General features: G+C 37.0%; 1 protein-coding gene across 4 annotated transcripts in view; it reads right to left on the bottom strand.

The window, feature by feature from the left end:
* The window catches only part of USP9X (ubiquitin specific peptidase 9 X-linked), a 100,922-nt gene that overhangs the window by 12,448 nt on the left and 65,436 nt on the right, over positions 1–23,038 (bottom strand). For 3 of the 4 annotated variants that reach the window (XM_048289459.1, XM_048289477.1, XM_048289485.1), the window contains exons 26-41: positions 20,380–20,546; positions 16,965–17,073; positions 16,221–16,367; positions 15,953–16,099; positions 14,943–15,165; positions 12,390–12,610; positions 11,799–11,989; positions 11,199–11,372; positions 9,148–9,289; positions 8,221–8,971; positions 7,579–7,702; positions 6,139–6,364; positions 4,916–5,045; positions 3,092–3,277; positions 1,207–1,427; positions 70–158 (exon numbers count right to left, since the gene is read on the bottom strand). In XM_048289459.1, coding sequence (XP_048145416.1) covers positions 70–158; positions 1,207–1,427; positions 3,092–3,277; positions 4,916–5,045; positions 6,139–6,364; positions 7,579–7,702; positions 8,221–8,971; positions 9,148–9,289; positions 11,199–11,372; positions 11,799–11,989; positions 12,390–12,610; positions 14,943–15,165; positions 15,953–16,099; positions 16,221–16,367; positions 16,965–17,073; positions 20,380–20,546 — 3,248 coding nt within the window. The remainder of the gene's footprint in view (positions 1–69; positions 159–1,206; positions 1,428–3,091; positions 3,278–4,915; positions 5,046–6,138; positions 6,365–7,578; positions 7,703–8,220; positions 8,972–9,147; positions 9,290–11,198; positions 11,373–11,798; positions 11,990–12,389; positions 12,611–14,942; positions 15,166–15,952; positions 16,100–16,220; positions 16,368–16,964; positions 17,074–20,379; positions 20,547–23,038) is intronic. The other variant, XM_048289469.1, reaches the window with a different exon arrangement.

The raw sequence follows: 23,038 nt of genomic DNA, 5'->3' as shown, positions 1-23,038 counted from the left end.
AACAGAACCACTGGAAAAACAATCTGCACAGAACAATATTGAACTATAAAAAGACACGTAAATACTGACCTGTGCGTTTGCCAGGAGTCCTCAATTAACAGGATTTGCAGAAGCAGATCCAAATAAGGTCGAAGCTCGTATGTATATGAATATGCAACCTAAAAAGTGAAAATGCAGAAAACATAAGAAAGCATTCCTTGAGGCATGCAGCTTACACAGTGAAATACAAGTACACAATTCATTTGAAGTCTACTCTAATTCAAAGGATATTTCAAGCTACAATACTTATTTTCTAGAAAGTGTTGGTTGTGTCAGGAATTTTGCGGGTTGCAATTTTGTTTTGTTTTGAAATATAGTAGGTTATGTAAAAGCCAAAATGTTTCTTTATGACTTTGTGACACAGGGAAGCCCCACATCTGAAGCCCCAAGCACGACATGCTGAATAAAGTACCTTAAAAAATACCTTCAGAAAAGCAAAATTACAAAATGGCATTATGCACTGGCATTGCTTTTAGGCAGTGTTCACAGGTTATCTTCAAAGGTTATTCTAAAATGTAAAATACATGGCTAGCAAAATATCAGTAAAGTGATTTTTATGATCCTTTCAAGTGTCAAACAAAGGGACATAGAAAAATGTGATGTTACATGAAAATAAATGTGCAAATATAAAGATGGGCTAACAGAAGTAAAAAATTTTATTTGCAGTGGAAAAGTGTAACTGACCTTACAGAGATTACAACGGAACTATAAGACAGTATCAAAGATTATTTGCTGGGTCTGAAGCCAAATATGTTCTGCAGACTTGTAAAAAGAACCTTACGAACATACTTGACATAAATACAAGGGAGTTTTTAGGAAATTATTTCAACTTCCCATGCCATCTACGAATCTCTTTTATGGATAATGACAGAAAGCTTTAACAGAGGCTGTTGAAATACACAACCACCACCTCGGTCTACTCTCCACACTTAACACATCATTCCTGACTTGTTAAAGGTTGATTGCTTCCCTAAACTCATAAAGCACTTCCTGCAGTACTCCAATGTGATGCACAGACCCAAGACTGTAAAGACTGACAGAGGATGCCATCTCGAGGAAAGTTTATATATCAAGCACCTGTGCAGTATTTAATACAACATTCTTACATATAAATGCAGAATCATACACATTTTTAATCCCATCTTTCTCGTAGCTTTTTACTTTTACCTGCCAAAGTAGCTCACTGAGGACTGTGGAAGAGAATTGAGGATTCTCCCAACAGCAGAAACGAAGCAACTTGATGGTCTCCTCAGAGTTGCTGCAATCTTCAATAATTTTCTTTACATAACTAGTTCTCACAAACAGAATGTCTGCTACGTTCTGCTGAAGTGCCATTATAGGCTGAGATAAATTAGGATCACCATAAGGGTTGGCAAGTGGGGGATTACCTGGAACAAACAGTTGTTAGAGATTAAAAAGTGCTGAAGTACTTTTAGTGTAGACACTTCAAAATACAAACTGGTGTAACTTACCAAAAAACATAGGTGGAGAAAAAACACAAACACTCCCTTAACAGCTGACTTTCTTTGAAAAAAAATGGTATGAAATAACTGATTTTTATGTTTGTGAAGCTTGACACTTGCTACCTGAGAGAGCTACTTCTCCCTCTCTGATAAGATTATGCAGTGACAATCAAAGCAGAACAGCTGGAGACATGTTCATATGCAAGCGGAGAAATCACTGAGATTCCTCAGAGAAATCCTCTTATCTCCCAAATTTATCTATTTCACTGCTTGTGTAACACAGCCCAAGTCATATTTTAAGTGTCTGTTTACTTCACAAGACAATGCAAAAGTGTTCAGAGGAATATCTATGTTAAAACGGTCCCATCTGCATCTCTGGAATGCAGAGAATAAATACACTTTTGTAATTAATATATCTTTTTAGTCAGCTTCATTTTGTGTAGTGAAAGAATGCTGATTTGCTCTTGATGTTTCTAAATTTAGCAGTGTTTTGAGTTATTATTTGAAGATGCCCAGAAGTCCAAGGGAGAACTTTTCCAGCTTAGTAAGCTGAAGCAAAAAATAACTTTATTATGCAAACAGTAATCATAATTAGTAGTCAAAGTAAAGTTCATACAAGTAATCTTTTTTAGTACAATATTATGACTACAGTGAATATACAACTATTTTTCACAGGTAGAATATCTTTTCAGTTTAGGCTTCAAGTAATGCACTGGAAAAAACCCCAAGCAAAACTGCCACATGATTCTGAAGCTTATTACAGCACAGTAAAATTTTCAGTTCATTAATCTCACTATAGCATAGTCTAGCCTATTGACTTTATAGCCTGACACATCAAGCTGTAATGAGTTTGCCATTAAATAGCTTCTCTACAGATTTCTAATTAGGTTTTCTAAAATATGCTTAGCGGAACGTGTACAGATACAGGCTATAAAGTCCACATGGCCCAATATTCTGTCACCATTTCTCAAAAATAACTCCACTCTATTCAGCTACTGGAAATGTTAATGCTTTACACTCTGGTTAATCAATTTCCAGCTGATTCTTTATCTTTTACAAATTGAAGCGCTGGCTTCTGTTTGCTGTCTTGAGTTTAAATGAGCACCAAATCATAATCAAGAGCTACCTAAACCAATGCAATATCTCTTCAGTGGTAAGCACTATTAGTTATCTCAAAACCTGCTATGGTGGTTTTCCTGTACATATTATTTCTGTAGTCTATTTTTTTATCGCCTACTCAGGATAAAAACATCTTTGGACAACTCTTTATAATGGGCTTAAACTATTCTAAAAGCATTACTACTTTGTAATGAGCAACCTCCTACTTCACAAAATATTTCCCAGTATTTTTAAGGAATAAGCCAAGCAGCATAAAATACAGAACAGATTTCTGTCTTGGTCTTTTTAGTATAACAAATCAGTTTTGCTTCTGGCAAACAGATTTGTGTCTTTAAATGAAAGATGCTGCTACACATAAAAGCAAAACATTTTTCCAGCTAATCCACTTTATAAATAATTGCTAAACATGCACAAAAAGACGTTTACTGATATAGTCAATGGATCTAAAGCAATCTTAAAATTTACTGTACCATTGATAGAAGACTGCATCCGTGATGAGACATTGCAACAGCGGATCAGTTGTGACACAACAGTGTACAGCTTCCCCAGCTCAGCATACTGGTATTTAATTGGAGGGCCTGGACCTTCATCCAGAGCCACCAGCATGAAGGTTGCAGGAACATTTAGTTTCAGAAGTTGTGTCTTCTCTGCTACACCTATATGGGGCAGGGAGGGGAAAAAAAAAAAAAATCTTGTTTCTGGCACTGAAAATACATTATTTTTAGACTTTTTTAAAAGAAAAATAACAAGAGTTTACATGACTTGCAACTTTTTAGTTCTATTAAAGCCTCATTTATACTTTCTGGGGAAAAATAACCAAATCAATAAAGATGCACAACAAAACTATATACAGCTGAAAAATCACACTGAAGGGGAGTTGTATATTACTACAGTTTCTTTTCTTCACAGTGCTCATTAGCACTTAAGCAACCCACAAGTAACATCTGTGTTAATAGCAAAGCCTCAGAGAAGTCTCTTGGACAATGAATTAATCCTTTTGTTGTGAGGCCCAGGATAGGAAAAACACCCCCCCCCCCCCCCCGTGTATTTTGTTATTTTTCTATCATGTCCTAGATACATCAATTACAAACTTAAGACATTTCTAACTGTGGCATACAATGTAATAAATGCAAATTACATTACAAAATCAGTAAGAAAACCTCCAAAATCCCAACCAACCAAAAAATCCAAACCTACACCTGGTTTTACTGCAAGAATACCTTGCACATAATACACAAGTACTTACCAGGAAATTCACTATGTCCCTTCTTGCATTGTGTTTCTTATTTTGGTTAAAAGTAATAATTTTTCATATATTTCCAAGTCTTTTCTTATGCTGAAACACAACTGGACCTTACCTTCCATCTTTCTGATAAGAAGAAGTGTAAGTGCCTTTTTTATGGCATTTTTTCTGATTATGCTAGATAGTTTTGTAGTGGCATCCTGTGTAGAACTGATCTCTCACTTGCTTTGATGTGAACAGTTTACTATTTGATTTCTCAAAATGTCAGACAATTTAATCTTTTTCACAGAATGCAGGAATGATGCTATTGTGGTTTTTGATGAATGAACTCTACATCCATACAGAAGCCTTCAGGTAACAGTAGTAAGACAAGGACAACAGCTTACTGTATTAGTATTTCCAGGTTTATCTCTGCAGGGTAGATTGTGACAATGATCAGACCCACAAATAAAATTGTATTTTCCTATCTAGTCTCTGAGTGCTCTCCTATTCAGAGGCCTGAACTGCACTGACTATGAAAAGCTAATGAAGAAGAAAAGAGAAGTTGGAGCAGAAGAATTGCATCTCTCTTTTCTGCAATAACATTAATTCTACTCTGGGGGTCATGGCAGAAACCTGCCAGACAGATAATACTTTGGTAGGCAAAGTATATGAAAGCAACAGACATTACAGGTGTAATTAAATTAACACAATTGTCTAGATTAATTTTAGAGACAGGAAATTAAATTCCTTGAAATTGTCTACTTCCTGCATGAGCTGATAAACAGCAATGGTCAAATATTTTACAAAATTTCACCCCCACCCTCTATCAGCAGGACACTGTCTTACTGCTTCAAGCTTCTCATGTTTATCTTCCAAGGATGATAGGGAGACTGAAGCCCCAAACTCCAAAGAGGAGGAACACAGATGCTAGGGAGCGTTTATATGACATGTAATGATAACAATCTGCCTAAGGATGGAAAACTGGATTCTCCTGCTGTTACCTCTGCAACTGGATCATTAATAAAGCCTCAGTTTATTATAGTTTCATCAGTTAAAGCAATTTGCTTACCTAGATTGGCATACATCACAAACAGATTGAAATACTGCTGCAAGTGGCGCCCATGTTCGGATACTTCCCTTCTTAGAAGATTTAGTACCGCCCTCAGTAAGTGATCACTTAAACTTAAGTTATCGTAAGCCTACAGAAAGAAAAAAATTCTACTGTTAGTGACTGAACCTATCATATCTTTATTTAGTTTATACTTTTTACTATGATAGAGAACAGAACTGGTTAAAAGGTATGGGATTCATACAAGCTCTGAAGTACCAGCAGCTGGTTAGTCTTCTGTGTCTCACACAGAGAAAAAGACAGACAGGGAGTAAGACTCCCATCACTCAATACCATGTAAATCCAAGAAATTAGGCAGCTATAGAAACTTCTAACTGGGCTTTTTTTTCCAATAGCAGACAGGCCTAAATACTCAAGAAACACACATGCAATTCCACTGTTAACTTCATAGACTAAGAAAACCAAATTACCTCTACAGGTGTATCTCAAATACCTTGTGATATAAAACACTTCCTAAGCCTGTGTTAACTTTAATTTTACACAAATTCTTTTGCCAGACACTGTAATGGAAACATTCTGAGAAGGTGAGTGAAACCATGTAAGCAAAAAGTGCCTCACTGCAGACATTAAAAACATGACAAAGCAAAGGCTCGAAAAGGTTACCTTTTTTAATAGAGTCCAAACAAAGCCATTGTTATCACAAGTATTACAGTAACATATAGGCTTTTTTTTTGTCAGTTCTAGGTGTGTAAAATCAGGCAATTCACTGTCTACTCCTACACCAAGTTACAATTTTTGACAATTTCACTGTTGCAAGATACATGGGATTAAAACTTACTGAACTCCTGCAGATTTTCAGGTTAGCGTCTGCCTGTTTGTGGGGGCTTGTTTGTTTGTTTTGAAGTTCTAAATAAAAACAAGGGTTCACTTCCCTACACATTACTTCACTAAAATAGCCACTGGTTTTATTTTGCAGGTTTCACACTCCCTACTCAAAGCTCCCACTGAGCCTTCACAGAGATTTACAAATGAGGGGAAACTGAAGCCCTCTGACAGCAACTCTCTCACTAACTGGTTGAGTTATATCCTGTTTTGTAGTGCAAAATGGGCTGTACAGCTTTCCAGCTAACACTGATGCATCTACTCCAGAGCTTACTTTACACTAAATGCTTATGAGGAAGAAAGAGTAAGTTTCAAAAGCTTTTCATTAGAAAATTAAATACCTGACTGGAAGGTCCAGGAGAGGCAAAAGGTGATTGACATGGTCCGTCTTGCAATGAAAAATGTGCAATAAATACTATAAGTTTTGCAAATGCACCCCTCACTTCTGCACTGGGGCATTCCAGGAGATACTCAGAGAAGCGGTTTGAAACATTAAAAAGGACGTTGTGTGCAAACCAAAAGCGTACATTCTTGCTGTGACGGAGCAGGATGCACAGGGCATCATACCTGAAACAGGAGATGACACCATTATGACCAAATGCAGACATTAGTGAATTCTGGCAGACATGCTCTTTTGCAGAGTTTGAAGAAAATATGTGTTACAGGTGATCCGCAAACATTTTTGTTCACAAAATGATTCTAATCAGATAATTTGTAGTTCTTATAGTGATACTCTTATGAGCAATCACAAATGGAAGATAACCCTCAATTAAAAACCTAACACTTAACTGTAGCATTTTACTTCTATCACCTGTAAGAATTAAGACGGCATTACACCCCTAAACTACTCCTCAAAGCAGGTCCTATTTTGCAGCCACCATTCTCTCTGTACTGCAACTGGGGAAGAGGGTGAGCAGCAGAGAACACAGGTGGATTTCATAAGCTGTGTATACAACACATCATTAAATATGTAACCTAACAAGAATTTATAGTCCCATTTACAGATCTTAAAAAACCCCACAAAATGAAAAACCAATACCCAAAGACTAAAATATGTTTCAGAGAGGGTCTTGCATTACTCTGTCCTTCCAGCAGGAATATCTCAATTCTTTTTGATCTCTTAAAATAAAAGGAGTAACTTAAGCTACTCTGGAAGTTGCTACTGGGGGTACAAATTTGCCATGTATTACACAACTACTTACTAGTAACTAGCTGGTAAACTACCAGCCATGAATACTAGGTTTTCTCTCCAATTTGACCAGTAGTAAGGCACACTCCTTTCCCCAGCAGAGAATAACCCAGCTTAAGGTCCTTAAGATAGGACTGTTTGTCACAGTGTGGATTTGAATTACAGGCTCTGTAGCAATGTACATAAAATACCCTGCCAACAGTGTCTCAGACACTATATACATGTTTCACAAACAGAATACAAATATACACTGCAACAATGGGCTGTGAAGAGATTTGTTAAGAACGATTCAAACAATGTAAAAACCATTCTGAATTTTTCAGAAAACATAACCTGTTAGTTCTGTGCTAGTGACAGCTTCCATTCTTTCACTCTTTTTAAAAGACAGACAAAAAGACACATTCAAGCTCTGTTGGAAAATTAAATTTGAAGCTGTTCAGATCGGCAGGATATTTTAGGGCTCAAATTCTTCCCAGTATCTTCTACTCAAATTTTCCCCCTTTTCATGTGCACCTTCACCATGTATCTAAATGGGATCTTTTAAGAGACATCAAACTTCCAAAATTGTAATTATTGTTAAAAGACAAAATACCAATCACTAGCAGGGCCACGGACTATTTTCTTTGTATGAAATCCTGTGGTGAAGAGAAATCTAGCAGCAAGCTGAATACTAATCATAGTTATTTCTTCTGCTTCAGGCAACAGATGATCTTGTCCTAAAGAAAAATCAGAATACTCACATGTAGACAAAGTAAAAGCAACTTTTAATAATTTAACTGATTTCAGATTACTGTTTTGTCTGACATGGTGTCCCAATTTTAGAAGAAACTGGATCAAAATAGCCTCTAGCTTCTATAATGTATCATTTGAAAATGTAAGCTTTAATACAGGTACCTGGAGGTTAACATATGTCTGACTTTTACAAATTCAGCATCTCATCTTTGAGAACTGTTTTCAACAAAAGAGCCCTCAAACTTGAGCATTTTAACTTGATTTAGTACAGCAACTGAGTAATAGCTGATAGTTTATCAAAGTATTTTGTGCTAAATATGCTGGCAAGTTTATCACTGATGAACAACTGAACAGCAGGTGTCCAACTGCGAAAGTCCACAAGGACAAGAGTATTCAAAGCAGGACACACCAAATTTTCACTGGCTAGATAAATCCTTGGCCACACAAACCAAAATTCTTCTTGCAAGAAATGAATCCATAATTATCACACTACCATACTAACCTGGAGGAGGATTTAGGTAGACACTATTACAAGTAAGCAACTTCTTTATGAACTGGAAATATTCCAGGCTGTACTGCATCCGATTGTGCATGAACTGCACGTTCTGCTTCCGCACGCTTCGCTCAATGGCTGAGGGCATTTTAATCTGGTGGGGTTTAGTGGTGATAGCGATTTCTGAAATATATTTTATTAGTTCATTGTCTTTGTCTATCGTGTCCATGCGTTCATAAAAAAGAATGTAAGCATTCCACCACCTCTTCTGGCGTCTGTAGGACATTCGCTTCATCATGTGGTCAAACACTTCGCCCATGTACTCTCCCCCAAAACACTGGTTTTTCATTTCTTCATCGTCATCCATTTTACACTCTGTCACATCTCCATCATCAAATTTGTACCACCGATTCTTCTCACCATCTCCACCATTCCTCTGGATAATGTAAGAGTAGTAATGTCCACCGCTGGCCTGGCCGCTGTGCACAAGTACACCCACAAGTCTGTACTTTGTGCTCCCAGAGTGTTCATTTTCTGACTGCTCATTTTGTATTATCTGATTTTCAGGATTCACATCATCCCCTTCCAATTTTGCTACACCTGCCACCGTGTAAGGTTCCATGTCCAGTTCTCGTGGAAATTCAAAATAATCATTGAATTTGATTGCACATTCCCTTTCCCAGTCATAATCAAATCGTTTCAACTGGATTGCAAGAACTGGAGGCAACTTCTTAATCAACAAGCGTTTCACTGTGTCCACCTAAAAAAGGACGTGAACAGTTACCAGCTCTCAAATTTCCATTCATTTACTCTCACCAAATACCAAACTGAGTAATGAAAAGATGACTTTTCTTCCCTGAACATGAACTAAGGCTGAACATAGTACAGCTGTAACATCACAGTTCCACACAAATTTAATTTATAAGGAAGCATTACCTTTTTGTTGCATTTTTCACAATGATATGCATTTGCACCTTCCAATAAATCTCCTTTGACGTACTGTTCCAAAGAATCGAGAAGGTTTTGGTGATTCCTTATATCTACATTCAGAGTTGTGAAGGATTCCTCACATTCATACCTAGGAATGAATAGGTAAATGTATGAGAAAGGTAGGAACGTGTTCAACTTCTTATGTTTTACAGGTGCTACAGTGCGTAAGCAGTACAAGAACTGAACTCTTTTTTATTCCAGTTTTCCTACAGTTACATTACAGTAGCTGCACACCACATTTTTATGGTCAGGAATTAGACTGATAAACACAAATACTGTATCACACCTAAAGACAACAGTTCAAAACAGATGCCAATTCAGCAAAAAACCAAAAAAAAGTCTTTTTATTTTCTATGTAAAAATCTCTGAACCGCCATCTTTATAAAATCTTTTTGCATGTTTATGACTGGCTTTCACACTGTGTTCTAAATATAATCCACAAACAAATCTCTAGCAATGAACCAGCAATGCTTGAGAGACAACCAGTTGATACATCCTGGAAACAACTTTTTGTTTTTAAAGATAAAGAAGTGATGAATAAATTTAAAAAGCTGCATCTATTCCAGTGTAACCCTGAAGGGCTTGTTTTCCTGATATGCAACCAAGCCTTCAAAGACTGAATAAATAAATATTTAGAAACACTTCAACCAACAGCAATATTCATTCATCCATTAAATAACTTACAAAATATAGAAAGGCTGTTAATTTGCCATATACAAATCCACAGTTTAGTTACCATGAGTTTTCTCCTCCCTAAACTACAATCAGGGTAACATTTTTATTAATAAGCACAACTACACAAATCCAGTAGAGCTCCAAAAACACAGAAAATACTTCAGGATAGTACATAATATCAGGAATGAATGGTAATTCATGTTGCTTCTCCTCTGCATCTGCCATTTAATTACCCATTGCATATAAAGTAAAATCAGTGCTATCATTTTACCTTCCAGTATTCCAACGCACTTCTAGTCACTCATTGTAACCCACGAAACTTAAGATGTTCACTTTACAAATTCTTCTTATTCATACATTAGCTCAATTGAAGTTGAAAGATTACCTCAATAAAATCCTTTTGTATCATTTTCCCCTGTCTTTTAATTGCTAACTGAAGGCTAAAGGAAATGGTCAGCTTTCAAAATAAAGAGTATTTGCAATGGCAACATACAGAGATCTGTATTGTTAAAGAATCACGCATGATATGAACAGTAGGAAGGCCAACTGATAGTGACAGAAATTAAATACAATAACAAAACAAAGCCAGATGTAAAAAAGCATAAGTTGATCATTAGGCCATCCTGAATTTTGCATGCAATTTTAACCATCCATCTCAAAAAGAGAGATAGATTAAAAAGTCTAGGGAATTACAACTTTACAATGCCTAGTTCTATTCCTTCATTAACAACCATCATCAAAACAGTGAGCTACAGACCTGCCGTCTGATTTGGCATAGGTGGTTTCTTACACACCTTCTACAAAGCTGAGTTTCAGTATTCACATTTAAAGCTAACTACAAATACAGCAGGAACCTTAAGACAAAGATGAACCTCCTATATCACTGTCCTTAATTAGAGGTTAAGTAAGTGAGTATGTGAGTATGTTCATAGTGAGTATGAACAGTTTTACTCACTGGAACTCAAGATTCCTACTTGGCTCAGCTCTAAACACACACTATGGAAAACCAAAGACAGAAACAATTTTTGGCCAGGTATTAAAATTTTCTACATTGCATTTGGCCCCTATAATTGTTTTCACTTTTAACATGAAAAAGCTTTTTCTTTCCTGCCTTGATCAATACACAATGCTTCACATACAATCTGTAAGTAGAAGCAATAATGATTAAGTGCCTGTAGACAAACGAATGTTCATCTGCAGAAAAAAATAAGGCAGCAAAATCTATTCGCTTAAAAAACCCACTCTTTGACTCTAATTACTTTTATAGGGATACAAACATGGGTTGTTTTTCTGTAAAAAGGATTAAAATCTTCAACACTTACCGATGTGGGCATCCTTGACAAATCTTCTGATCAGCAAAGGACCCTCCTAAAACTTTACTTAACATTGCTGGATGGCCCAAAGCTTTTAAAGCTTCATCTAAGCTGTCCACCAAGGAATTAAAAAATTCTAAAGCATCGTGTTGTTCACGTAGATTTACAGGTTCACCCCAAAGTCTGAAAATGAAAGCACATTTCGTCAAATATTTTTTGTTTTGTTCACCAATAGTTTCTTTTAGAAAAAAAAAAAATTATTCAAGCTACTAATCCTTCCTCCTTAAAGAGCCAAACTACTCGTTTTTGATGTACTATACGCCCTGTTGTTCTTTCCCCGACACTTATCTGGTAAGTATAAAAACATGGTCTTGTGTATAACTTCATACTTAATTCAGTGTCTCACTATCAAAAACTGCTAAAATTCAAAATAACCATCCTGCTGTAAACCTAAATGTATTAATAGACTTCTACAGAATGGTGAAAAAGCATATAAAGTTGCACAGCTTCTGCTAATTTACACTTTACATCATTGCCATTCTACTATGATTAGTTTTGTTGTACTTAGTGGTCCAGTGAACAAACATCAATTCTCAATTTTCTACTTACCTAAACTGTTTCCAAAATCCTCTTGGTACATAGTACTGTAGCCTGGAAGCTGCTAAATGACCAAAAATTACTTGGAGATGCCTCAAAACACCAATATTGTACTCTTTTCTGTCTTCAGTTTTGCTCAGTGCTGGTTTGTCTTCATACTGATGTGGATAACCAAACACATCATCTCGTGGGTCAACATTGCTCTGAAAAGCAGAAGAAAATTTGTGCAATTCACTTTCATATGTAGCTGTCCCATAGTTGCATCCTTTGTTTAATTTGACAATCTAAGGCGTTTCACACTCTCAGCTGAAAACCCAAATACTGTCTTTGTTTGCATTAACAGAGTCGTGGTGGCAGAAATAAGGTGCAGTGCTCTCCAGTACAAAACCACAAGGAGGAATTCTGGAAACACTGCCACCTGGATCTTCTCAAGTGCCCCTCTGACAGTGAACCTATTCAAGTATGAAAGATTATCCTATTTTCCCCATGGATATCAGTGGAAATCAAAGTAATTGATTGGCAACAGAAATTTATTATGACCTTTTCATAAAAAAAAAAAAATTACAATTTAAAGATTAGGTAATTCTATCTAATTAAATTTACCTCGTTGTCCTGCTTTTCATCCCCAGACATATCATCATCTACATCACTGCCCGTGCCTTCAATTGCAAGAATCCCATTCCTGATGGCTGGAATCATGTACAGCTGCTGAATGACAGAATTCATGTAACAAGTGGCACCAGCATTTTTCAGTCCCACAAATCCCTTTGGCGGTCGAGGCCCAACAGGTGGCAGATATTCCCATTCTGTGAGCGCTTCACAGGCTAAGAGAAAACAGCAGAATGTGGTCAAAGAACTGTTTTGTTACAAAATAAAGAGGACATTCATACAGTACAAAGGGCAGTTGCATAAAATTATTATTAGTCTGTATCACACTGCAATTTAATAAAAAACAATGTTCCATCAGAAAACTTAATTGCTAAAATTAACCCAACTTCTACGAAGGACAGTTCTGTCTGTAGTCTTAATGTTGTAACATTTTCTTCTACTGCATAACTAAAGAGGTGGCCAGACAAAAATTTAGTCTATTTATATGTGAAACAGAAGTCTTTCCTCAATACCAGCAAGTTTCTTAGCTGAACAATTCAGCTGAATGAATACAGAATATATAACCACTTTATAAGCCTTTCAAAAATTATAATACCCTCAAAAATTTATAATCCTTAAAAAATTTACATTATTTCACTTAAGCCCCACTTCTACTTGCCAGGATGGGAAACAATTTTAGCAAAGGCTATCTATATAACTTGATATATATTTTTTCCTCCTGAGTCTTCTCTCTCAGGTTTCCTGACATCTCTTCAAGAACATTTACAATCACAGGTTTCCTATGCTAAGCTGCTGTTCTGCAGTTTTAACACAAAAAGTTCTGATATAAGAGAGCATGCATATTTACAAGCAGACTTGGTATATGAATCACAGAGCATGCACAGTTCATACATGTGTTCTCTCTTCTGTCTGACATACCACAGAGATCTGGTGTTCTACTGTGCTTATCAAATACTTGAGTGGAACGAAATGCCATGAAATCCTTCTAAATGTGAGGTGATAAGAAATACACTACTTCCCAGTAGAAAAAAAGTGAAGAAGAAAGGATGAGGCAGAGGGGAAAACCATAAAGCTATCCTTTTAATTTATTCATCCGTGATGGAACCAAACAGAAGAAGATTGAAAAACCTCAAACGACTCATTGATAGCACCATTCAAGCAAGTAGCACTGCCATTTGGAGAGGTAGTGGACAACTCCCACCTTGGGATACTATTTTTAATTGCTTATGGTTTTGGTAAATGCTATGAGTTTAAACCTTCTGTTAAATCACACAATGGTTTGGGTTGGAAAGACCTTTAAAGATCATCCAGTCCAACCCCCTCCCATGGGTCAGGACATCTTCCACTAGACCAGATTGCTCAGGGCCCCATCCAACCTGGCCTTGAACACTTCCAGGGACGGGGAATCCACAATGGGGCAACCTGTTCAGCATTCTCATAGTGAAGAACTTCTTCCTTGTGTCCAGTCTAAATCTACTCTCAGTTTAAAATCATTGCCTCTTGTCCTCTATAACTACAGACCCTGGTACAAAAGTCTTCCTCTATCTTTTTTATAAGCCATGTTTAAGTAATGAAGGTCACAATAAGGTACCCCCAGAGGCTTCTCTTCTCCAGGCTGAACAACTCCAACTCTCCCTGCTTTTCTCACCATATGAGCTTGGGTTTTCTTGGTTTGATGGTGTTTGGATTTTGTTTGGTTGGTGGTGGTGGTTTTTTTCTGTTTTCCCTTTCCCTGCTAGTATTACAGCAAAACATTTTTGCTATACCATATAGAGCTGGAGAAAATATGCTCCTGCTTGTTCATTTTTAAAAAAGTCTTACATGATTTTAGTGATAACAACAATCTATGCTAAAGATGAGCCTTCTGCCATCCTTTTGAAAATTAGCCCAAGTTTCACTTGACTATTGGGTTTTGAAGCACTAACAGACTGCAATCACTACAATCTTCCTCCACTGAGAGGGAGAAAGTTCTTTCAGTGCAGAGCTGTGCAGAGACAAGGCCAAAATGGAGCCTGAAAAAGGACTATGACAAGCAGAGAATGAGTTCAGAACTAAAAAGAGAAACAGAACAGTGGACCTGTGCCTGTGTGTGGACAATGATGACAAATCAGGTGAGCAATCAAGAGACTGGCACTAAAACTAAGCTGAAGATACCTGGTGAGGCTCTGGGATTGGTTAGGAAGAGCCTGAAATGATGAGACAGAAGTAGAAGATACAGATAGAATGAGGTTCCTGGGAGCTGGTATGGACAAGGGGGAGTAGTCAGAGACTGAGATAGGAAGGGTCAGGCTGTGCAAGTGACTGGGGCTGGAATTTGGATGGTGCCTTGGAATGCAAGTCGGTACATTCACTGCATAAAGGAAAACAAAGGCTACACTGGCAAACTCTTCTAGATTTTGATAGCCTGATTTTCCAACATTAAAAGCAGCCACAAACAAACCATGAACTAAAAAACCCAGCATTTGGTTCACTGGATAATATAAACAAAACCTATACATGACATATACATTAAAGAGTAGAAAACAGATAATTAAAAGTATTACATACTAGTGATTGCTGTACCTATGTAATACATTTCAGTCAACGTGTCTACTATCTGTTTGAGATTTCGCACACATCCAACTGCTAGTGCAACTAGGAGCTCAAAGCCAGCATTAATAGTAGCTGGTGAACTACAGACTGGTATGGCCTGCTCAGCAGGCAATTCTCCATTTCTCATGTATTGTAGATAAACATTGGATGCTGGAAAGATGAAATCATCTATCAACTCCTGAAAAAAAAAGACAATAAATCACCTGTTACCATGGAAATTATTTTACAACAGAGTAAGGGCTATTACATAAATGAATGTCTGAGAACCAGAGGGGTACTTAAAAACAAAGTAAGAGTAAAAATTGAGACCAACACCACAATGAGCTTTTAAATTTAGAACAGAAGAACTCCATTCTAAAGTAGTTCCCTGCAAACCACCTCCCCACTTAAAGTTAAAAATAAATCTGTACTGTTCTTGATTGATAAAAAATTTCTTTTGCAAAACCAGTATTATCTACAAAGGTCTTTATCAATTAGTGCTGAAAAACCAACACTCCTGTTCTATAATATCAGAGGTACAAACAAAACAAGTCTGATTAAAGAGATGCTCAGATGTGATGCATTTGTTCAAACCTGCCCTAAGCATTAACAGCACTAATTAAGAACGTGTGCGGGAAAGACATTACAGGGGTAATGAAGGAAAGCAGTCCTGTACAGGACTACCCTGTATCTAGCTCACTATCTCTGTGTGATGTTTGTCAAATACTGGAATACAGTAAAATGAGAATGTTAAATACACTTTATGAATGAAACATGGAATTTTAAAAATTATTTTTGAAGAAAACATTAAACTCCAATTAAAAGTATTTTTATGGATACAGACCACAAGATGTGAAGCTTCTTTTGACTTATTTACAGGTAAAAACAAACAACAAAAACCCCCCAAACATCCACCCCCCAAAAAAACCCCTAAAACCTCACAAAGACAAAAATTCCCCTCCATAGGTCAAAAAACTTGAACTTACTTTAATGAGATTAGCACCTCCTTTTTCACAACCAATATGGTATTTCTTCTCAGGTGTCTGGAATGCTAACAACTCTTTTGTTACTCCAAGGTGACCCTCTAAGATAGTTTCTTCAACACCTGTCTCCCCTGTTCTTTTTACTTCATCCTGCCATTTAAGAGAAAGTTAGGATACTCCAAACAGCAAATATTTACCAAGCTCAGAACTGTACTTTACAATAAAGCAGCAAAAACCTAATTATCAGGAATAAACTGACCCTAAAACTTACCCTAATCCTCTTAAGCCAGTCAATTTCATTATTGAGAAGAACTTCAGCATTGGGTACATTAATATTACTGTTGTAAGCATAGTTAAGAAGATGTCTTAAGAGGGTGAAGTAGTCTCCAGAATGCTTAGCTCTCTCTCTTGCAGTGCTCTGTGTAAACCAAAAGCAAATGAGAATTTATACACGCTTCTACTTACAGTGCAACACCAACATATTTCCCCTAAATCTGGCAATAAACATAAAAGAAAACAAGTGTAAGGTGATTATTAACCTTTTAGAAGTTTACAATAGTATTTAGCTGTTAATGAATGGCTTCTCAACTATTTTAGTAGCAATTTCTATACCTGAATGGGAGAAAGAAAACCAAATCAAAACTTACAATCAAAACATTCAAGAGAGGCATGAGCATGGGGAACTGAAAAGCCCTGGCAGGACCAGTAGGAGAAGGCACTAACTGTCGGTATCTCTCTAAGCTGCTAATGTTTTTACTTAAAGGTTAGCAATCACCAAAGATCAAATGCAGACATTAAAGCCTCTTGTTCATGTTCTTATCAGAAAATACAAGAGAGTCCCTCTTCCCCTGATCTAGCTCAAATGGAAATCATCTGTGCTGCTTGCCTGTAGGTCAGAAGGAATCTATATTTTAGTGACTGTTGTTAATAGGAATTCGTCTTTTCTTGCAGGTATTTTGCCCTATTACTTTTTACAGACACTCCCATACTGAAGACTTTATCTCTGAAAACTTACCCCTAGAACAGTAAACAGCAGGGTAATGAAGAAAAGGAGAGGTCTCTGTCCCATGCAACACCTGGTAGCCATTAAAAAGAATTGCTCCTGTGCCATCTGACGAACGGTTCTGGAAATAATTTAATAGAAACATTAAATTCAATCTCCCTATCCAAACAGGACATTAATTAAATTTGTGTTTATCTGCTTAATGCCATTTTCTAAAACTGAAAGTAATGTAAGAAACGAGAATAGTTTAATTATTCACTACCCATCATATTGTTTCTCCTTGCAGTGAAATTTCAGATGCATTAATTATATTACAAAACCTGTTCCACAAATCAAATATTTAAAGAAAAAGAAACTTAGAAACACCTAACACCACTACACCTTCGCAACTGCCAGCAAATATTGCATAACACAACCATTTGCAATCCCAAATCTTTTTTTTTTTTCTAATCAAGCACCAGTTGTACCTGGTAAGACAAACCAGAACTATTCCAGTAAAACTGCTTTTATGTGTCGCTGCAGCAGTTTGCTGAGTATCTTTGAAGTGATCAAAATTTATCATTAGTAAGATGTGAGAGATGATGACCCTCCTGAAAATTCAAGTGGCTATAATTAAAGGAAATTTTCCACCTCAGAATCTAATCTAATCACTGGAGCAATGCGGGAATGGATAAGGTTCAGTAAAAAAAAATACTTAAGGCAAATCCCAAATCCTGTTCTTTTAAGTAGTAGGATTGTCTGAGCAGTATGCCTTGTGAAAACTGTTAGGAACAACTCTGTTTGTGTGGGAAGAGACTACAAATGAATGCTGAATGAACGATTTTATCAAAGTATCTCAGCATATGAAAAACTGAGTTTTGCAGAGTCTGCTTGGTGTGGTTGTCTTTGTTTTGTGTCCATGGAGTCAGGGTGGAAAGCACACCAAAGAATCCTATTCCCTTCAGAGTTTTTTCATGTGTGGTTAACTGTGGTTTAAAAGCCACATAAGGATGACCTTGAGGTCAGAGCAAAGATGCACCTGGCTGAGCACCCCATCTCGGGTACCATGCACAAAGGAAAGTGCACCAGAAGAAGGAATCATGCAGTGACACTTCTCCAGAATGTTCTCTCAGCTTCTAACAATCCGTGGTTCAGGAAGACTACTAAGAGCAGTATTTCATAGCCCTCACTGGACAAGTTCACAAAAGAACCCCTCAAACCATTTCCAAACTGAAGGGTTGCACTGCTTAAGTGTTATGCTCAAGAAGGTCTTACACAAAGAAACACAGTTCTTCCTTTGTTCTCCCTTTGCTACTTCTGATTTTAAGGGTCTCTGTGGTATTCTCCTCCCACCATTCATCTCTCCTCCAATATGAAGTGCCCCCAGCTATTCAGCTGTTCCTCAGATGGAAGTCATTGCAGAGCTTTGATCTCCCTTGTCACCCTTCTCTGATCTTTCCAAGTTCTCCTACTCTGCTCTGAGTTGCAGCAGACCGTGCGGCGGGGCTGGTCTGTTTTGTTCTTAACAATAATTGACATTTTATGGGGTCTGACTGCTGAGCTGACATTTTTGTAGAACATCTCACAGAAAGTTATTTTAAGATACAATCCATCAGCTGCTTGGGACACATCACACAGACACTCCTCAAGTCTGTGCATTTAAAGGCAGAATGAAATAGATACAGGTGATATTTTCCTAATGTGAGAAATGTAACCAAGCGAACACATGCCTTACACTGTTATGTTTCTGAGGAGCATGCAATGTTTGAACACAAGTATTATATTTTTGTGAAGCTGTAACAATCTAAGAGCTCTTAAGGAATCATGAGAGGGATGCAGCTGCCTAAGCACAGGCATTTTGTGCTGTTTTAGACACATGATGACAGCACAGAGCTGGCACACAGGACATGAGCTGCATGATGAACTTGCACTCAGCAGGTGGAACAGCTGGAGGTCAAGCACCTCCCTTAGAGCTGCCAACCTGAATCCTGCCCTATTGAGTGCTCCAGGACACAGGTTTCTGTATAGTTAACAGACAACAGTCTCTTCAGTGAGAAGTGCCATTGCTTTACACCAGCACAAAAATTTTTATTTATTTGGGCCACATACATGTGGCCACCAAACACTTTGCAGAAATCAGCAAACTACTTCTGGGTTCCAGGATTATTTAGGATTAGCTGTTCAGCTATCTCCTCTTAACTAAGGAGACACCACTACAAAATCAATTATCTTGCACTCAGGGGACACCACTACAAAATCAATTATCTTGGAGGGGAAAAAAACTGCCCTAGCATTTAGTATTAATTTTGCATTCTGTTTCTCAATTTAGAGGTAGCATGGTTATGCTCTGAGGAAACAGAAGTCCCAATCTCAAACTCTGAAAAACAAACAATCCATCTGATCTTTTCTAGAAAGATCCTATTTGTGAGATCTGAACTTGATCATCTTCCTTGTCTTTTATGGTGCACCAAAAATATTTTCTCACATGCATATTTTTGCTCACATTGTTCTCTGATTGAATGTAGGAGATTAGAGAACAATTGTCATGGAAGGATATTCAGTTCTGTCTGGTATTTGCTAAACCTTCTCTGCATTACAAACACTGATTTGTTTCCACATTAATCCAGAAGAGGAACTTTTTAGCACCTTAGTTCAACTCCACCATCTTCATTTACAAAGCAGTCTTCTGTTTCTACTTATGTTTATGCTATTCTATCATGTAACAATGAACAGCTGCACCATTCTAAGTGACATTATCATACATATCACAAGTTTTACAGGCATATGAGAGAAAAGAGCTCAGAGCTAGTTTCTTGTACTGACAATATAAATTATTTTTCCATACAATGCGTGATACAAGCAAGCTTCAGTGAAACTGAAAATTCAACACCCTATTCCACAGGCTGCAAACTAATAAAGCTTGAGGTATTTCTGGTAACCTTCCACAGTTTCACCAGTGTGTGCAAAGAGTTCACCGTTACGAGATGCTCTGACGATACCATTGATGCTTTCGGTACGGCAAATATTCCTAAATGTAAGACTTTTCAACCTGTTTATCTAGAAAAGTCAAAAACTCCGAAACACAGTGCTCAAATTCTGACCACATTCATCTGAGAGCACCACATTCTGAATCCCTTTAAAACGTACCAAAAGGCTGAAGACACTACTAATTTCTGATCTCTCGCAATGAAAAGTTGGAATATTCATGAAACAACAGTAAATTAAAATTAACTCTTTAGTCACAGATAAAGCACCGGCAACCAAGTTTAATAACATATAACAACTTTCCACCTGGATGGTTTCTGAAAACATCCACCCCAGTGCTTCACGTGACAACTTCAGACGGGCTGAAGCCACTGCTCTGCAATTAGGCTTTATACTCATTTTGAATTGTCAAATAATAGATGTGATACAAAAAAGAAAATAAAAAAACAACACCAAAACTTACTTGCTGTGACAGTGCAATAGTAAATCAATGATAAACGTCTGCCATGCCTTCTCTTTACTGAGTGCATCCAGTGCCGTTGGAATCAAAGCAAAACACAGGGTCATCACCTCCAGTGCTTCACAGCAAACTTGTTCATCTTCCATGTCTGGTTCATTTCCTGCATTTGTCTGTGAAAACAAACAAGAGCACACAAAGTGGGTACAGCAAACAATCCCAAGAAACCCAACTGGCTCCAAGGTATATCGCTAAAATCAAACACAAACCACAGCTTTGTGATTAGTGACTTAGTGATACTAAGTGATTATCAGTGCCAAGTATTTACGCACTCCACTCAGATCCAAGCCAAAGCACTATGTGGGATGACTTGAACTTCCAGAACTGTGCTTCTCAAAGCAGGATTCCAAGCGTGAACTTACGGAGACAGAAGTTAAATAGGAAGCTTGTAGGCAACAATTACATCAGTTAGTACTGTTGGGAGTTTTTTCTTGGTTTGCATCTGGGGTTTTTTTTGTTTGGGATTTTTTTTTGTTTTGTTTTTCTTTACTAGTCAAAACATGGAGTTTAAAGCTTGGAAAACTCTTACTACTCAAACAGAGAAAGGCACAGTGCTGTATAATTCATCAATCCAGTTTTACAAGGCTTTGACACTCACAATTTATTTGACCAAAAAGCTTTTTAATACTGCTAGAATTTATTAATCACTTTGCTATTTTTCAGAAACATGAAAGAGCTGTTTAAGTTTTAAACACAGCTGCTGTGGTGATTTTTGAAACAGAAAATAATATTACTGCTAATTGGTGCTTAGGTTACTTCTTCAACTGAACACCTGAATCAATTGAGTTGATTTTGGTACATTTTTTCAAAATAAAAGGAGAGGCAAGCCCTCTCCTCCATCTAGAAGTAATTACCTTCATGAAGTTCTGAAGAAACTGAATGCGAGCAGGTCTCAATTCATCATTTATAAATCATGAGTGCAGGTTTGCAACATTAACTAGAGGCATTTAATATTTGTTTTATATGTGGAAAGGTATCAAGATTAATTAGGCAGAAAGAAGGGATTACAATGCAGAGGAGAGAATTAATTGTCAACAGGCCAAAATATGCCTCACTCTGGCAACAAACACTATTTTGTCCACGCACAACAACTGAAAAATCAGAGGCAGTCACTGCACTGCAGCAGGAGGATGTGGCAGTTCTGACACAACTCAAGATCAGAAAGCAAATGCAGAATGCCTTCAACAAGTCCAGAACTGCACCTGCTCTGCACTGAAGCCCTGGTTAGAAAGGGAAGTTATTTCTGCCCAGCTGCAGGGATCCAGGAGAAAGGCAAAGTACATTTTATACTCAATGAAGTACTTCCCTGCACTCAGGCACCCAGAGCTGGGGGGTCTGTACATCATTATATTTAATCTTTATAAAGCCATCATAAAATTATTTCCTCTCATCTATAACCAGATACAGTTCTCTTAAACTGTGTCTTTTCTTCCACGATATTCCTCTATTTCTAGGATACTTTCCTCTCTTTTAATGTTATATTAACAAAGAGTACTTTATTTTCCCTGCTTATTTCTGCAATTCCTTCCTCTTTTGAATTTCCAACTTTTCCCCTTCAAATTTTATTTTCCTTTTGCACAGTATAAACCAAATGCAGCTGCCATTTATTACAAATGTCCATACAGGTGTCAGTAAAAATAAAAAGAAAAACAACAAAAAACCCACAGAATTCTTTGAAGGATGACTGATAATGCACAGCTTAAATTTCACCTTTTTTAAAACTCCAATTATTTTAAAGTATTTTTACAGAACTAAGATGTACAATTATTACCCAGAAAAAAGTTTAAAAAGTACATTTAGGCATGCTCTCTTTTAGGTGTATTTTCTCTAGTGCACTACTGCTCTTAAAGCATCCTATGTATAGATACAAGCACTTATCTTTGTGTGCCTGGACTGTCACATGAACTAAACCATGTTTTATATGCAAGTATCAGCTAAAAAAACCCCCAATCCCAACTTTATTTCATGAAGAAGTCATGCTCACAGCAATAGAAGCAGATGGCATTAAAACACTATGAAAGCTAATGGAGAGGTGTTGCATTTTGCTGAAGTAAATATCCTTTCAATTGATCATTCAAGCACAACAGCGAATGCACCAAGAATTAAGCCTCCCTACATATTCCTTTTCCTTTTTTCTCTCAGGCAAGTATTGATGAGTACTAAACCTGATTTTGTAAGACAAAAAAAGGAAGATGCTTTTTTAAAATCACTGTCAAAATACAGATTATTATTTCCTGTAACTGTAAGCAACACTACTTAAACACAAGGTGTGTGATAATGTACTCATATAAAACTCCCAACTCCAAACTATTTGTGTAAACCACATGTGAAACCATTATTAAAAGAAAAAAAGCTATACAGAATTAGCAATTATATGGTTTTTTCCAATGCTTCTCACATCACTTTGCTCTTCTTTCTCATTCTAGACTGCACATATGCCTTGAATCACTTCTGTAGAACAGACCTTTTAAGTTTAAAGACTGGACAAATTAGCATTGCAGGAAATGCTTATTCCTTATTTAAATGCAGAACTAACTGGGCTCAAAACATGTTACAGCAGTTACAGAACTGGTGCATTTTTGAACTGACACCAGATTCAAGTTAC

The sequence above is a fragment of the Corvus hawaiiensis genome, chromosome 2, assembly GCF_020740725.1.
Source record: "Corvus hawaiiensis isolate bCorHaw1 chromosome 2, bCorHaw1.pri.cur, whole genome shotgun sequence".
NCBI lineage: Eukaryota > Metazoa > Chordata > Aves > Passeriformes > Corvidae > Corvus > Corvus hawaiiensis.
The sequence above is the reverse complement of the archived record's forward strand: the minus strand, read 5'-3'. Positions and strand labels throughout refer to the sequence as shown.